At 37.9% G+C, this 17686-nt stretch overlaps 1 protein-coding gene across 1 annotated transcript; it reads right to left on the bottom strand.

Annotated features, from left to right (window-relative positions):
* Window positions 1–8897: 8897 nt before the first annotated feature.
* On the bottom strand, window positions 8898–17366 carry LOC128649414 (thioredoxin). Its single transcript, XM_053702669.1, has 5 exons — window positions 17206–17366; window positions 16346–16450; window positions 10009–10068; window positions 9695–9760; window positions 8898–9108 (listed from the first exon to the last, which is right to left on the bottom strand). The coding sequence occupies exons 1-5, from the start codon at window positions 17227–17229 to the stop codon at window positions 9046–9048; spliced, it is 318 nt and encodes a 105-aa protein (XP_053558644.1). The 5' UTR covers window positions 17230–17366; the 3' UTR covers window positions 8898–9045.
* Between the last annotated feature and the right edge of the window lie 320 nt (window positions 17367–17686).

Below are 17686 nucleotides of genomic sequence, written 5' to 3' on the forward strand. Positions count from 1 at the left end.
AACCCTAGTGAATAAGACAACAATTAGATCTTTAGTGACGGACACCTCTACCCATATATGGTCTGAAAGGGCTATGAGAAGGGGAATGTGGCCCACTAAATCCACCCTGATACCCATTAGATATCTACTGCCGAAGGAGTTCCATAGAGATATAGACAAATGGGAAAATAAAGGTTTATATCATGTGGCAGACCTACTGATACAAAACAAAATGATGACGTTCCCACAGCTAAGAGATAAACTACACCCTATTACGTTACAATGGTATTTATACCTTCAGGTTTCCTCTTCCATGAATAAATATATTAAACTAAAGGCAGACGGACCTAGGACCCTGTTGGAAACTATCTGTTTAGAAGAAAACAGGCCAAAACACTCCATTAGTAGAATATATATAGCGATGCAAAAAATAGGTGATGCCTCTAAAAACACACTTCTACTCCGATGGGAAGGAGACCTAGAACTTATCCTGGCTAGAGATAAATGGAATGAGGTGGTCACCTCAGCGGGTAGAGGACTAGTGAGTGCAGACCTAAAATAGAACTCCCTAAAAACAATGTTCAGATGGTATCTAACCCCTTTGAGATCCTCCAACATGATTCCTAACGGTTCCAGGCTATGTTACCAAGGATGTACATATAGGCATATGTGGTGGGATTGTACAGACATACAGAACATATGGAGAAGGCTCTCCTCGCTGATTAGTTATATATTAGATGAAAGCATACATCTCGCTATCACACAAGCATTACTTCATACCCAACTTCACAGGTACAATAGACCAATCAATACCTTCATCAAAATCTTATGCACAGTAACAAGAACATGCATAGCGAGATACTGGAAGATAGGGGCACCCCCGTGGCCCGAAATTAAAAATAAGATTCAATTTATATGCACAATGTACAAGTCAGAATCTCGGTCTCTGGGAACTAAGGAGGCTAATGATGAGGTCTGGTTCTATTGGACACTCAGGAATGGGTCTGAATACGCTGGTTAGACCTTTTCATTCCCCTATATACATATAGAGGCACAATAGATATGATTTTTCGATAAGTGGTGACGGTCCCAATAGGTACTTTTGTTGAGAACATTCAAATCCAAACAGAATCTCTGATATCCTGAAGGTTACTTATTTCTGTTGATGTTTTTATTATTTGTTAATTTTTTCATATTTATATATGAGTATTTACTTGATCTGCCTGGCCTCTCCCCCCTGGGAGGAATATATTTCTTCAGAAGGAACAGTCGCTCTACTTCAGATTGCTCTCCATGTTTCCGATTAAGCCATGGTAGGGAAGACCACGATAGTCTTCAATCTACAAACAAACTTTGAGACTGTTAATCAACTATTACTACTATGCACTAGTAGATCCAGTTTATATTATTATGATTGGGCATGGTAGTGCGATCTATTGTCCTTACATAGTTCTGTTAATCTTATATGAAAAGACTGTTGGAATAATATGTACTATGCAAAATTTCAATAAAAATTATTTAAACATAAAATGAAAAGGTTGGTTAACCCTTTTTGTGACAAACTGGCGATTGTTGCAGGGTTGGTTAAACCTTATACGTCACAATGATGTTGAAACCTGTGTGTGAAAAGGTTATTTGTCTCTAGTGTGTATTATAACAGTTCTGTGAATGATTAAATAGTTATGAGTAAATGTTATAATATATAAGCATTAGTATATGTACCACCTCCTAAATAATTATACAAGTTCACAAAGCCATGAGCATGTTTCACTCTGAATAGGAGGAGGGGGGACACACACACTCAAGCTTATGAATTTGTATCCCCAAATACTTCTTTCCCTTTCGGATCTGAAGTTTCCTTTCAGTATTAATTTCAAATCTTTATTATTTGGCCTGCTAAAATGGTTACCTATTGGTGTCTCATTTATTTTGTTGGTGATTGTGAACCAGTGGAGATTCATTTGACAATTTTTGCAATTAGGTTAAGAGGTAAAAAACTGTTCACAAGGATCGAGTAAAACAGCCCCAGGTTTTTATTCCTGTTCTCTGTTGTATAGTATGTTTATATGTTAGGATTTTAAGTTGGGTTTTACATCACTTTTGTTTGCAATGAAGTGACAGCTGGCTTTTGATTAACATATATATTTTAAGATATGGAATTGCGGGGGCGGAGCTAGCAGGACATTTTCATTGATGTCCAAAGTTATAGTAAATTTTTCTAAGCTAATAGGCAGTTTTCACTTTTTTTTTCCATCTCCCAGTAGTGTATCATTACCCAGTGGAACGTCGGATCAACGAATCTTTCACCAATATCACCCTAAAAAGAAGGATCGCTCATTTACAGCTGCATTGGAGCCTCAATAAATAACTACACTACGCCACATCACGGCGCTTCCCTTCAGAGCTCCGTATCACGCTTCTAAGTTGACAGTTTAGCCTGACCTATGGCAAAGAGGGAGACTCTTCTGCTAAACCCTCCAGTTCCTCACCTGGGTCACGAAGCGAAGCGCACTTCTGCATTTGTCACATTAGCCACATCTGACTACATCGGTGACACAGCCTCGCGGATCTCTGGACTTGAAGCGGTCTTCAGATCAGCTTGATTACACCTTGCTTGAGCGGCTGGCAGTAGAGCCCCGCATCACACAATAGAGGGGCACGTATTCTGCCGCTTTAGCTCCGCTGAACATCACAGCCAAGATCCTTGTTAGAGGAGCAGGCTAGGGCCTCGTCCCGCGACCTCCGCATATAACAGCACCTGACGTAGCTGAGGAATCCAACTCAGGTCTCTGCCTGAGTGATAAGAGGCAGACATAAGGCTCATTCTTGGCATGCAGCCATTGCCACAGAAGTGAACTCGCAAGCTAAACCTCTCCTCACACCAGCAGCACAGTCAAACGAACACTGGGTAAGTGTTACTCCATACTGTTGCACAATTAACATCAGCCCATAGCAGACTAGGCTTGACTGGTCTCTAACAGGGAGATTATTTCTGGGACACAGAGTTTAAGTATACCGACGACATTAAAGTGCCTTAGATATTCTCCCACAGCCTCTGAACAACTAGGAGGGTACATAGAGTACTAACTCTGGGACTTTATAACCCCATTCTGAATTTTACATGATAGTGGTCTTCCCTAGATCCCTCTGCAAAACCCAAAACATTACTTGCTGAGTTTATAATTACATGGTGTAACCCTGAGGATGTTATAACACCATTTTGGAGCTTACATCACTGCAGATATACCTGGATTTTGCGGAAACTCTTAGAACACCACATACTGGGTTTATAACCACCTTATTTCGCATTACCTACTTCCTCTCTCACCCCTCAAAGAAACAAGGTACCCAGTCTCTCTCCTCCCTTTCCCGTTGGCCCACTTTGCCCACGGGTCATACCCCATTTCCTTTTTCCTTGCATTGCTCAGAAGGAGCACCTCCCCAGGAGAGAGACAGTTGCTACCACTCCGTGTTGGACCTTCAATCAAGTACTTGCTACTAAAAAGCCCTACACCCTGCCTACTCTGCTTGGTAACCTAGAAGTGAACTGATAGGCTATTTTTAAAGTTAAGAGGGAGCAGGTTTCTTTATGACTGTTTTTCCCAATCACAAGGAGACAGAGTATGGAATTCCTGCAAAATAACTGTCTCTAAGGCGCACATCTTTGCTACCATTATGGCTCATTCTCAAAAGAAAAAACAAGAGATCTGATGTACCCAAGAGGACCGTGGCAGACCATTTTAACAGCTGAATCCACTATGATCAGGATGTTTCAGATGAGGAGTCCAGGGAATAAACCTTATCATCTAGGGGTGCTCACGGATCTGATATCCGTACTGATAGATCTATTCCAGGATATGCATCTATTTTGGAGTCTCTCAAGGTACTCTCTGATAGGATGAACTCCCACTACTCCTCTCTTAAACAAGATCTTAAGACTTCAGATGCAGAACTTAAGAGATATTTCTTCCTTGGGAGACTGCACTGAAACATTGGAGGAAAACCATGAAGACCTTCATGTGGATCATAAAAATATTCTCTCTTATACTCAATCCTTAGCAGGAGTCATTACTGATCTGGAATCCAAATTGTCGGACCTAGAGGACAGGTCTCGCCGGAATAATATTCGCATCAGAGGCATCCCTGAGGAAGTTGGATCTAAAGATCTATCTGGCTTTCTAATGGGTCTATTCAAAGAGCTTCTAGGAACATTGCAAGATCAGGAATCTCTGAAAGACACAGCTCACCGAGCTCTACGTCCTAGGGGTACAACATCAGGCACGCCTAGAGACGTTACCAGCTTGCACCATTATACTTTCAAAGAAAGGTTGCTTAGAGCTTAATTTATCAATAAAACTCTGAAAGACCCTTATCAGACTGTACTTATCTTTCCAGATCTCTCCCCCCACACGCTAGCGAAAAGGCGCACGTTTCAACAAACCACACGTCTCCGAAAACACAATATAAAATATAGATGGGGTTTCCCAGAGCGCTCATGTGTCATCTCTGACCCAGAACAAGGTTTAAAACTCCTGCTCTCATTAGGTCTACATTCAGCACCTCGACAACATAACTCATTGGATAACAGACACCTTGAACGCCACTGCACCAGAATGGCAACCACTGTTGAGACGCCTGAATCAACAATCCAAACAGACAGAATTCCTAAACCATCATGATAATACTTAATCTAAACTCTAGATCTGAGACTGCCTGGTCACTTAAATGTCAATGCCCTAGCTAACTGTGGCATCCTATTGGGACTCTAGACTCTGTGTCTTTATTTGAGGTTATTATCTCGCCAGTTACTGTTTAGGCCTTAACTGTTTGTTTTCTTAATGAATAAGATGTAGCAATGTTGTATATTTTTACAAGAGTACTAACTTTGCGGAGACTTTTGACTCTACTCCACCCAACGTCCAAAGGGATCTGACTCCATAAGCTCTTACTTTTACATCTATAGATGCTGTCCTTGATATGGGGTTGCTTAATTACTATTATGGTTTGTATAGCACTTGTTCACTTTATATGTCCCCCCCCTTCCCAAGCCTTTTACCCACCAAATCCCTAAAGCATTAAAGGGACACTGAACCCAAATTTTTTCTTTTGTAATTCAGAAAGAGCATGCAATTTTAAGCAACTTTCTAATTTACTCCTATTATCAATTTTTCTTCGTTATCTTGCTATCATTATTGGAAAAAGAAGGCATCTAAGCTTTTTTTGTTTTCAGTACTCTGGACATCACTTTTTTATTGGTGGATGAATTTATCCACCAATCAGCAAGGACAACCCAGGTTGTTCACCAAAAATGGGCCGGCATCTAAACTTGCATTCTTGCATTTCAAATAAAGATACCAAGAGAATGAAGAACATTTCATAATAGGAGTAAATTAGAAAGTTGCTTAAAATTTCATGCTCAATCTGAATCACGAAAGAAAAATTTTGGGTACAGTGTCCCTTTAAAGTTTCATGATCACAACCAGAGGTTCCACCACTAATCCCTAGAGAGCACACACTAACACATTTTAGCAGTTATATAGGTCTTAACCTCCTCTTTACTAGAAGTCTACATAGAGACCATTCTTGCTGGGTCCCCCGCCGATATCTCTCTGGCCATGAAACCCTTCTCCTGTTCCCATTAATGGGATTCATATGTTCTTTATTTGTGCTGTTATGTTTTAGACCTTTATGTATAACCAGCATTCCTCTTGTTTTGGGGCTCTTTCCTTTTTTATCTCACACGAGGCTCATATACACTAAAACCTTTATTAAGGAGTACCATATTGTTATTTGCCATAAGTTAAGTTTTAAGTTAACGGCTGTAGTCATATATACTTATATCCTAATAGCCTCATACTTAGTTATTACTTCCATATGACGGTTATATATTTGCTCACTAATAAACGCTACAACCTAGCCATAATATAGCCAGACATGATACTAAACAGTTGTAGGAAGACACATTGAGTAACATACTCAGCTCCTATTATAATGACAACACTATCTTTAAAATCCCAACCCCGTCCCATGGATAGTGACTCCCACATATTTTATAATCCTCAAGCCTAAGTGACTCTCATATTCATCTACCCCCTGTAACCCACCATATACCTACTACACCTCTGCCTTTATGAATCCCCTCTTTACAGATGCTCCTTTCATATTTGTAAACTAATTTAAAACCTAAAGCCTTATGACATTTTGGTATTTTCAATAGCTCTTTTAAAACGCTCCGCCCCTCAATTCTCCCCCCACCCCCCTACATGCTCTGGCCCAAGAGTGGCCTAGACAAAAGCCAACTCCCCACTTCCTCCCTTGACCTGATTAAAGAACACCCCTTATATCAAACGTGGGGAACATTAGCCACATGATATAACAAAAACAGAAGTTCCATTGTTGCTAGCTCAAACAATATTAAGGCATAATGGGTGTCTATCACTTCTGGTTTATTTCAATGTTTTACTTGCTTTGAGGCAATTGTTGGTAATTGTTTTTGGACAAAAATTGCATGTTCCTTTCCTCACAACTTCAATAAAAATTGTTAAAAAAAAATATATGGAACTGCTTTATGTAAAGAGGGGTGGGTCCGGGAATAGTTCCTTTAGCAGTAGATCCTTGTGGAAAGTTGTATACAAATCTATTTTTTAAATCTCAAATTGTGGATTATAAATTACAATAGGTATTCTGTTATTCTCCAGTGTTGGCTTATATTACAAGCTTGCACCTTCTGGTAACACACAACTTATTAAAGGACCAGTAAACAGATTTGCATAATCAACAAATGCAAAATACAATACCATTTACTCTGAATTTCAAATGAGTAGATTTTTTTCTAACAAATTTCAAAGTTATGTATATTTCCACTCCCCCTGTACCATGTGATCGCAATCAGCCAATCACAAATGCATATACGTATAGTGCAAAAGACTGCACTTTTATGTAAGTAAATTGGAAAGTTGTTAAAAATTATATGCTGTATCTGACTCATGAAAAAAAATTAATTTAACCCGAGTGTCCCTTTAAGCATATCTTGTGTCTTAAATACATTTTTTTTATCCAACGAGATATTTTCTATTTGGGCTTCTATTTCCAGTTGGTGTGCCAATGCCAGATATTATGGATCTTTTTGGGGTATGCAGTATGCTCACCATATCTGGATGCCTGTTGGTGGGGGTTAGTTATTTTTTGAATAGAGCTGGTTTCATTAGTTTCAATTTGTTTGTGGGGTGCATCATGTACTTTGCTGTAGTGGACAGGGTTAGACGCTGCCTGTAATCTTTCTTACTATGAGGGGTAGATTACAATCTTTTAGAAAAAGGCGTATAAAAGATTTATCTACAAATACCTCTAGACTTTATTGGTAAATACTGTAGAAAAAGGCTTTTTTTTTTAAAGGATTGGGATAGACTCCACAGATGGGGTTCACAACCAACCTTGTCAGCTGGCTTTGGGATGTCCTTAATATTTTCTGTGGTCTAATTGTGTACCCCTTCCAGGATGTAAAGAAAAAAAAAAACAAACACTGTATAATATATCCAGGGTGGTGCTTTCATTTAGGTTTTTTTTTTTTTATTTATATTATCCAGAAGTGTGCACTCAATGGTATGTGCCGTCTCTGCACCGATTTCTGATGCAATAGGTTCATTTGACATTTCTGTCATAGGCCTTAAACCTTCCTCCGCCTATCCCTGAAACTTCGTTAAAATTACTGCATTTGGGAGCGAGTGCAGACAATACACTCATTTTATGAAAGAGCAAAGTAAGAGTATTCAATATAAAAGACAGGATAACCAGCATCTCCAAGCACAGGAGTGTCCCTTGTAAGTCAGTTGTAACACTTTTAAGCCATATTTGCAAATAGCTGTTGCATCAGGTACAATACCTGGGAACAGTAAGGCATGTTACTATGAACTCCCACTTACAGCACCAATAAGCACTGCTTTTGTAATAAAAAAAATATATGGGGAAGTAAGGTGGCTTAAAGGGTCAGTCAACACCAAAATTATTGTTGTTTAAAAAGAAAGATGATCCCTTAATTACCCATTCCCAGTTTTACATAACTAACAAAGTTACACACATTAACAAAGTTATACACATTATACCTCTAATTACCTTGTATCTAAGCTTCTGCTCCCTTATTTCAGTTCTTTTGAAAGACTTGCATTTTAGTCAAACAGTGCTCACTACTTGGTCACTTCACGTGCACAAGCTCAATGTTATCTATATGAAACACATGAACTAATGCCCTCTAGTGGTCAAAATACATTCAGATTAGAGGAAGTCTTCAAAGTCTAAGAAATGACCATATTAACAACCTCCAAGGTTTAGCTGTCAACTAATACCAAGAGAACAATGCAAAATTGTTTAAAATTACATTCCCTATTTAAATCATTTTTTTGGACTTGACTGTCCCTTAATTAAGTTACGGAATGGTTAACATATGGTTCTCCTTATAAATCAATGCTATAAAGTAGTCCTTTTCATTTCCACCCTGAAAGTAATATTTAGGAAGATGCTAGGCCATTTGTTCCTTACACTAGTGAATGCCCAACATTAAAATGATGTACTGCACAAATCTTACAATTATCGAAGGCATGAGTGTGTTGGATTTAAGAACAAACAAGTTTTCAATTAAGATAAGAGATAAAAAGCACTTTTCACCTGGCCTTAAACTGACCAAATTATGAATTCCTTCTGGGCTCATGAAATGGGAAAACATTACCAAAATAAGGGACTCTAGGGTGACAGTATATGCTGTCAGTCCAAAATATCAGTGTAAAGAATTAGTCCTTGAGGGGAGAAAAAAAAAAAAACGTATGGTGAAGTCTAAAACATCAAACTTGCAGATAAGGATTTGTAACTTACAACTGATTTTCAGCTCAAATTTTACCACACACAAAAAGAAAATATGAACACAATTACAAAGCACTAAATAATTTATTTTTAAAGACATATGCAAAGTATGCATTAAAACATTTTAAAGCTTTTAATTTTACAAAAGGAAATATAATTATATAGTCTAACGGAGTATGGTCTTTAAGATACGGTTGTGCTGGAATCATTGCTTCATTTTAACTCTTGAATCTTTTTCTCCAGGATTTCTGGACTTGCCCCACTAAATTCATGAACCTGTAATTGAAGAGGCAATAATTTTATTAGTACACTTTGACCTAACAGTATTTTTAAAGTGAAGGTAAACTTTTGGTGAATGAAAGCCCTTTTTTTAAAAATACTATTAAAAACAGGGGGACTTTCATTCATCAAAGTTTACAAAGCAGCTTTTTTTTTTTTTTTTTAATCAAAAAAGTTTAATCAAAACGGCTGCTTTGATAATTGATGAACGAAAGTGCCCCTGTTTAATAGTATTTTTAAAATTCATTCACCAAAGTTTACCTTCACTTTAAGGATGTTCAGTCTCAGAAAACCGAGCATATATTGTCAGAATTAAAGTATTTTGTCAATAGAAAGCATTTTGCATAACCAGATTTTTTTTACAATAAAAAAAAAAAAAAAAAAAAGGACAGATTAAGTCTTATTGCATAAAAGATTCACGAGGAATATTATGAAGTTTATTTTTATTTATACAATATTCAGACTAGCACTGTAGAGACCAAAAAGCAAATTATGTAACCTAGTTATTCCTTAAAATAGACTAGCAAACTGACTAACTTAAAATGAAAGCATCAACAAATTAAAAGCAGTTATTCAGACAAACCTTGGCCCCTGATTTATAGAACTGAAATGTTGGCATGGACTTTATTCCACAAGACTCAGCGACATCCTGCAATAACAAACAAGCAATCAAAATGTGTAAGGCACTACAAAAAAAATAAAATAGACATACATTTACAAGTTGATAAGGGATTATGTACTACTTTAATGGCAATTTTGTTTTGTAAAAAAGGATGAAACACACAAAGCAGATCAGTATCCCAAACTATAAAATCTGCATAATTTCTAAAAGAAATGTTTTTTTCTTAACTGTATTACTTATGGGGGGGTGCTTGTGAACAAACTTTTTGTACTCACCGATGCATCATCCACATCAACTTTAACGAAGACAACATTAGAATACTTCTTACTTAACTCCTAAAAAGAAAAAGGATTTTACAGACCAGAAAACTAAAAATATTGACAAGTGTAAACAGCTTAAGAAACAAACAAAATTTCAGACTAATCTTTTCTTTGAATGCATCATTCTAGCATTTGTTTAATGTCTACGTTTTTAACACAAGCCTAAAATCCCACACCACATACCCCTTTTACCAATTAAGGTAAAGACCCTCTCATTGGTAGATAGTTGGCACTCATGACAACTTCCTTATTTACTATGTTCTAGAGGTTGAGACCCTCTAGGAGCCCCCTTATCCACTGACCATAAGTTAAACAACTTTGAAATAAAAGGATTACCTTAATTTAAATAAGGTGCTGCATTCCCATCTAGGTAAAACAGGATTTTAGTATTTTACAAGAATAAATGTGGCTCCAAAAAGCCAAAAATGTCTCAAGCGGCTACGTTCTTCTGCATTTGGGTCATAACAAAATTATACAGAGGCACAGGCCTAAGTGCACACCACCACTTAAAGCTGATGTAATTAAGCAACCTTGTCCTAGAGAAGGGGCCCCTACCATCTACACCACAGAAAGGTAGGTAAACGGCACTCACGATCCAATGTTTATCTAGCCATTAGGCAACATCTGTATAAAAGGGTTATAAAGGTATATTACTAAATTGTTTATTTAAGGTCTACTATATGTTAATCACCTGGCACAAACTTTGCTGTTGTGTGCCAGCCTTGTCTCTAAGAACGTTTTGTTGTAAGCTTTTAAAGGTTTATTTTATTGGCATAATGTTATATTGTCGTCCCCCCACCATGCCTGGTTTTAACACTGGTTTCAAATGAAATAGTACAAAAACGACATGCTTTAGGGAAGAGGATTAAAGGGACAGTATACACTCATTTTCATATAACTGCATGTATCAGACACTACAATAAAGAATAAGATGCAATGATACAGATATAAAAATCTAGTATAAAACAGTTTAAAAAAAAAATACTTAGAAGCTCTCAGTTAAGCTCTCTTGAAAAGGTAGCTGGAAAGCCCACTGCAAGTGGGAAATGAGACCCTCCCACTTTTGCATATGAAAAGACCCTTTACACAAACAGGAGCAAGCTGGAGAAGGTAGCTGACGGTATTCTCATAAATTAAAAAAAAAAAAAAAAAAAGAGAAACAAAGTGAATGCGTGCCTGGTTTTTAAAAATACTCTTAACAGGGGCACTTTAACTCATGAAACTTAAATTGCAGCATTTTTTTTTTTAAATACTTTTTTCTCCTAAGCAAACAGCCCACGATCCCCCCGCCCCCGCATCTCCTCTGTACTTACCTCACTAATGACAAAACCAACTTCCTCCAATCATGGTGTGCACCCCAGAGCATCTATCTTGTGAGGCTACGCTGTGATTGGAGGAAGCCGGTTTTGCCATTGAGGTAATAAAAGGCGCTGCAGACGGAGGATCAACGGTCTAGGCTTCCTAAAGAAAGGGTAAGTATGAAAAAAAAACAAAAAATCGCTGCAATGTAAAGTTTCATGAATGAAAGTGCCCCTGTTTTAATAGTATTTTTAAAAACCAGGCAATCATTCATGAAACTTTAATCAAAATTGTCATTTTTGTATTTAAGTGTTCCTTTAGTGAATGTAAAGTTTCATGAATGATTGCCTGGTTTTTAAAAATACTATTAAAAACAGGGGCACTTTCATTCATGAAACTTTACATTGCAGCATTTTTTGTTTTTTTTAATACTTACCCTTCCTTTCTTTAGGAAACCCAGACCGTGATCCTCCGCCTGCAGCGCCTCTGTAATTACCTCAATGGCAAAACCCGCTTCCTCCAATCACAGAGTGGCCTGGACGTTCTGGGGTGCACACCATGATTGGAGGAAGCTGGTTTCGTCATTAGTGAGGCAAGTACAGAGGAGATGCGGGCGGGCAGGGAGATCGTGGTCTGTTTGCTAAAGAAAAAATAAAAAAAAGCTGCAATTTAAGTGCCCCTGTTTTTAATAGTATTTTTAAAAACCAGGCAATCATTCATTTTCACTAAAGGAACACTTTAATGCAAAAATGACAATTTGATTACTCACCATAGATAACTAAACCCTGCAGAGAGGTTAAACATAGGTAAAAGATGCATGGAAAGTTAGCCGTTTATTTAACAAATTACACTTTTCCTTTAACCCCTTAACGACCAAGGACGTACGCCACACGTCCTCAAAAAAAAGTCAGTTAATGACCGAGGACGTGTGGCGTACGTCCTTGGTCTGGAAAGCAGCTGGAAGCGATCCTGCTCGCTTCCAGCTGCTTTCCGGTTATTGCAGTGATGCCTCGATATGGAGGCATCCTGCAATAACCCCCCTTGGCCATCCGATGCAGAGAGAGCCACTCTGTGGCCCTCTCTGCACCGGACCTCGATGGCCGGTATCGTTGGTGGGTGGGAGCTTACGTGGGAGGCGGCCATCGGTGCGCTATGTGGAGGGGGGCGGGATCGGGTGGGTACCGCTACACTACAGAAAAAAAAAAAAAAAAAAAAAAAAAAGTTGAAAAGTTGAAAAAAAAACCCCCACTAAAATGCAATCTAAGGGTCCTGGAAGGGGTTGGGGGTTGGTCTCGGTGGGGGGGGGGGGGGGGGGAAGCTACACTACAGAAAAGGGAATTTAAAAAAAAAAAAGGCACATTTTGTTACAAAACTGGGTACTGGCAGACAGCTGCCAGTACCCAAGATGGCGCCCATTATTGCAGAGGGGAAGGGTTAGCGAGCAGTTTGGTGGGGGATCAGTGAGGTTGGGGTCTAAGGGGGGGATCCTACACATCAGCATATGTAAATATGCTTCTTTTTAAAAAAAAAAGAAGGGCCAAATACCTTTTATTTTAGTACTGGCAGAGTTTCTGCCAGTACTTAAGATGGCGGGGACAATTGTGGGGTGGGGGAGGGAAGAGAGCTGTTTGGGAGGGATCAGGGGGTCTGATGTTTCAGGTGGGAGGCTGAGCTCTACACTAAAGCTAAAATTAACCCTGCAAGCTCCCTACAAGCTACATAATTAACCCCTTCACTGCTAGCCATAATACACGTGTGATGCGCAGCGGCATTTAGAGGCCTTCTAATTACCAAAAAGCAATGCCAAAGCCATATATGTCTGCTATTTCTGAACAAAGGGGATCCCAGAGAAGCATTTACAACCATTTGTGCCATAATTGCAGAAGGTGTTTGTAAATAATTTCAGTGAGAAACCTAAAATTGAGAAAAAAAATTAACTTTTTTTTAATTTGATCGCATTTAGCAGTGAAATGGTGGCATGAAATATACCAAAATTGGCCTAGATCAATACTTGGGGTTGTCTACTACACTAAAGCTAAAACAACCCCAAAAAGCTCCCTAATTAACCCCTTCACTGCTGGGCATAATACACGTGTGGTGCGCAGTGGCATTTAGCGGCCTTCTAATTACCAAAAAGCAACACCAAAGTCATATATGTCTGCTATTTCTGAACAAAGGGGATCCCAGAGAAGAATTTACAACCATTTATGCCATAATTGCACAAGCTGTTTGTAAATAATTTAAGTTAGAAACCAAAAGTTTGTGAAAAAAATTTGTGAAAAGTGAACGATTTTTTCTATTTGATTGCATTTGGCGGTGAAATGGTGGCATGAAATATACCAAAATGGGCCTAGATCAATACTTTGGGTTGTCTACTAAAAAAAAAATATATACATGTCAATGGATATTCAGAGATTCCTGAAAGATATCAGTGCTCTAATGTAACTATCGCTAATTTTGAAAAGAAATGGTTTGGAAATAGCAAAGTGCTACTTGTATTTATGGCCCTATAGTTTACAAAAAAAGCAAAGAACATGTAAACATTGGGTATTTCTAAAATCAGGACAAAATTTAGAAACTATTTAGCATGGGTGTTTTTTGGTGGTTGTAGATGTGTAACAGATTTTGGGGGTCAAAGTTAGAAAAAGTCTGTTTTTTTCCATATATTTTATAATTTTTTTATAGTAAATTATAAGATATGATGAAAATAATGGTATCTTTAGAAAGTCCATTTAATGGCGAGAAAAACGGTATATAATATGTGTGGGTACAGTAAATGAGTAAGAGGAAAATTACAGCTAAACACAAACACCTCAAAAATTTAAAAATAGCCTTGGTCCCAAACGGACAGAAAATGGAAAAGTGCTGTGGTCATTAAGGGGTTAAATCAGAGTACTTGAAAATTGTTACTTTAAAAAAATAAAAAAATAAAATCCCTTTATCAACAATGTCCTAATTTTGCATAATCAGCTGTGATTACCTGTATCAAAGCCTCTGCAGACCATCCCTTATCTCAAAGAGCTGGTTCATGTACAAATAGAATGTGCTGGAGTGAGCACAATGTTATCAGTATGGCACTTATGAACTAGCAGTCCCTGGCTGTTGAGCAAGATTTAAAAAGCTAATATAAAAATAAAGATGAGGCCTACAGGGGACACGTCTACAAAAGTATGAGCTGAACCACAAAAAAAAATTAAAAAAAATAAAAAACTCTGTCTTGTTTTTACTTTGAAAAGCCAGACCCCCTCATAAATCCTGTGTAGTATACAGGAACAGACCTTTATGGCTCAAACTGTCAGCAGAGGGCATGAGACAGAACTGTGTCTCTGCACAGAAACTGATAGTCAATAAAGGGACATGGGTTTCATGTAATATGTTAATAACATGTAATGACATTAAATGAAGGTAAATATGATAACCCTGTCATATTTGATATCAAACTGATTTGCACAATGAAACCAAGAGATTGCCTTCCTGCTTATATGAAAATAGATTTAACTAGCAGAAAGTATAATGTGTTCTATAAGTTCAGGCAAAGGCTTCTTTTGTCTTGCATTTACGGCTGAGCGTGCCATTGAGGAACGGCATCCTTACCCAGTACCCACAGTCTGCTCTTACAGCGCTAACAACATTATCGGCAATTTCTTTGCACCTCTCAAACTTCTTGCACAGGTGGGGCGCCTTCTCACAGAGTCTAGCCTTGAGGATATACAGAGCACTCAGATGACCTCCCCCCCCAGACATCATAGACTACACAGTATCACCTGGTCGGTACATGTAACACAGGGGACGTCCTGGAAAGGTGATATTCGTACCTTCATGCCACCGACTGACTTAGACAACTATCCAAAGGTACGTTATGCTGTCACTTTACCGGTAACAATTGACTTTTACAAAGATACGGATACAGCCAGCTAAGCATACACAGAGCTTAAGTCTCAGCCAGACACAGACAGCACTATACCCAAAGACACAGTATTTCTGGGACATCAGATGACTCAGTACATGTTCTTCTACGATAGTGTTTTGATAGGTAAATAAAAAATATATAAAAAAATAAAAATTTAAATAGAGTGATAGCAAAAATGCTAATACTCTGGTCTTTTGGGGAAGTTTTAGTCTGAAATTCCCGGTCCTTTAAGGGGTTAAGTGGGTACATTGGGTATTTCAAAACTCAGGAGGGAAAATAAAAATAAAAAAATAGAAACTATTTAGCATAGGCGTTTTTTTAGTGGTTGTAGATGTGTAACAGATTTTGGGGATCAAAGTTATTGTTATTTACAATTTTTCTCATATGTTATAAAAAAAAAAATATATAAGTTTATCGGAAATTACATATGACGAAAATTGTATCTTTAGAAAGTCCATTTAAAGGGATAGTAAACCACAAAATTCTATTTTATGATTTAGATAAAACAGTTTAAAACAACTTTCCAATTTAATTCTATTTTCAAATTTTCTTGATCATTCTCTTGTTATCCATTGCTGAAGGGACATTGCACTACTGGCAGGAAGCTGAACATATTTAGCCAATCACAAGAGACAAATGTGTTGCAGGCACCAATAAGCAGCAGCTCCCACTAGTGTATGATATGCACGTATTCATTTTTTTTTTTTTTTTAAAAGGGATACTAAGAGAACAAAGCACATTTTAAAATAGAAGTGAATTTAAAAGTGTCTTAAAATGACCTGATCTGTCTGAATCATGCAGATTTAATTTTGACTTTCCTATCCCTTTAATGGCGAGAAAAACGGTATATAATGTGTGGGTACAGTTAATGAGTAAGAGGAAAATTACAGCTAAACACACCCCGCAGAAATGTAAAAACAGCCCTGGTCCTAAACAGTAAAAAAAAAAAAAGTCTGGTCACTAAGGGGGTTAAACAGGGGGGGGGGGGGAGAAGGGCAAAACACAATGTCCCTTCAATATTTACACCACCCAACAGATCCAAGCAATTGTTTTTATAGGAAAAACAAACTATGGTTTACTTACCTCAAAAACAGGAGCAATTCTTTTACATGGCCCACACCAAACTGCTGTGAAATCAACTACAACAAGAGATTCCTTTGCTTCCTCCAATAGAGCTTTAAACTCCTCCTGTGAACCATGAAAGAAAGAAAAAGTTCATGTGGCGGATATGTTTGAAGAACCCTAATCTAAATAAAAACACTTATTTTCAGGTTTGTGTAACAGCTTATTCCTCACTACTATATTTAATGTTATTTTAACCAAGCGCAATGAATAATGGAGCTAGGAAATGCGGAAAGGAAAACACATAGCCATAAGCACATTCTTTATGAGCCAGTCAGCACATACAACTGAAGTAGTAAAGAAATAACTTGCCAGCTAACATGTCTGTGCAGGATACCTCCTATCATAGCCCACTAATAACAATCACAACCTGAAGGGCGCGGGAATTGAGGCCAGAGCCCGCCACTCTTAATTAGTCAGACAGCCATGGCATGAACTCGTGACCAGAAGACCAATCACATAACAGGCCTGTGTCATACAGCTGCCATACACACAGCCCCTTAGCTAAGCTATAAACTGCGGATAGAACTGATGGGTTAAAGAGAAAATAACTAAGCAAATGGCATTACACTCCTGGCCGATTTTAATACACCTAGGTAATGTCGCACATAAACACATTTTACATATCCTTAAATTATTGTTTTATAACAGAACAATTACATAAACGATCAAGTTGTGAAATAATATCACGATTGCATGATTATTTCAATACACATCCATCGAAAGCCAAACTCAAAATGAATCGCTAGATGCGTTTAGCTTACAATAACTTGCTCACTATTAAACTAGACATCAAAGTACAACGCCTATTGTAGACTTACCAAATTTTCGATATGTTTCACCATTGTTACTGCTTAATAGCGCGAAACACAAGACGTCTACACAGTCACTGTCACACACACAAAATATTTCACGATCGATGCCTGGACCGGAATCGTGGATTATAACTGTACCGGGAGGTGGGCGGAACCAATGTGACGAATACACTAGCCCAGGGACCTCCCCTTATTTTTGGTTTGTTTGCAAAGTCACTTGAGTTGGCTCAGTGGCTGACGTAATCAACCAGTCATTCTGATTAGCTGTGAACAATCTCTTCTTGTTTTATTAAAGGGACAGCATATTGTAAAATATTTTTTTCCCTTAATGTGTTTACAATTGTTGTTTTTTACCTACTGCAGAATTAAAATGTATGAAAATTAGCTTTTGAAGGTTTATTTGTGTATATTAAAGGGACAGTCTACCATAGAATTGTTATTGTTTTAAAAGATAGATAATCCCTTTATTACCCATTCCCCAGTTTTG

Source organism: Bombina bombina, chromosome 2 (genome assembly GCF_027579735.1).
Source record: "Bombina bombina isolate aBomBom1 chromosome 2, aBomBom1.pri, whole genome shotgun sequence".
Taxonomy (NCBI): Eukaryota; Metazoa; Chordata; class Amphibia; order Anura; family Bombinatoridae; genus Bombina; species Bombina bombina.

Excerpts from the sequence above, each read along its gene's own strand:
- LOC128649414 (XM_053702669.1), bottom strand. The coding sequence starts at position 17,229 with ATGGTGAAACATATCGAAAATTTG. Across the intron at positions 16,451-17,205 it reads TGAAACATATCGAAAATTTG|GAGGAGTTTAAAGCTCTATT; the intron begins GTAAGTCTACAA and ends CATGGTTCACAG. Across the intron at positions 9,761-10,008 it reads TTGATGTGGATGATGCATCG|GATGTCGCTGAGTCTTGTGG; the intron begins GTGAGTACAAAA and ends TTGTTATTGCAG.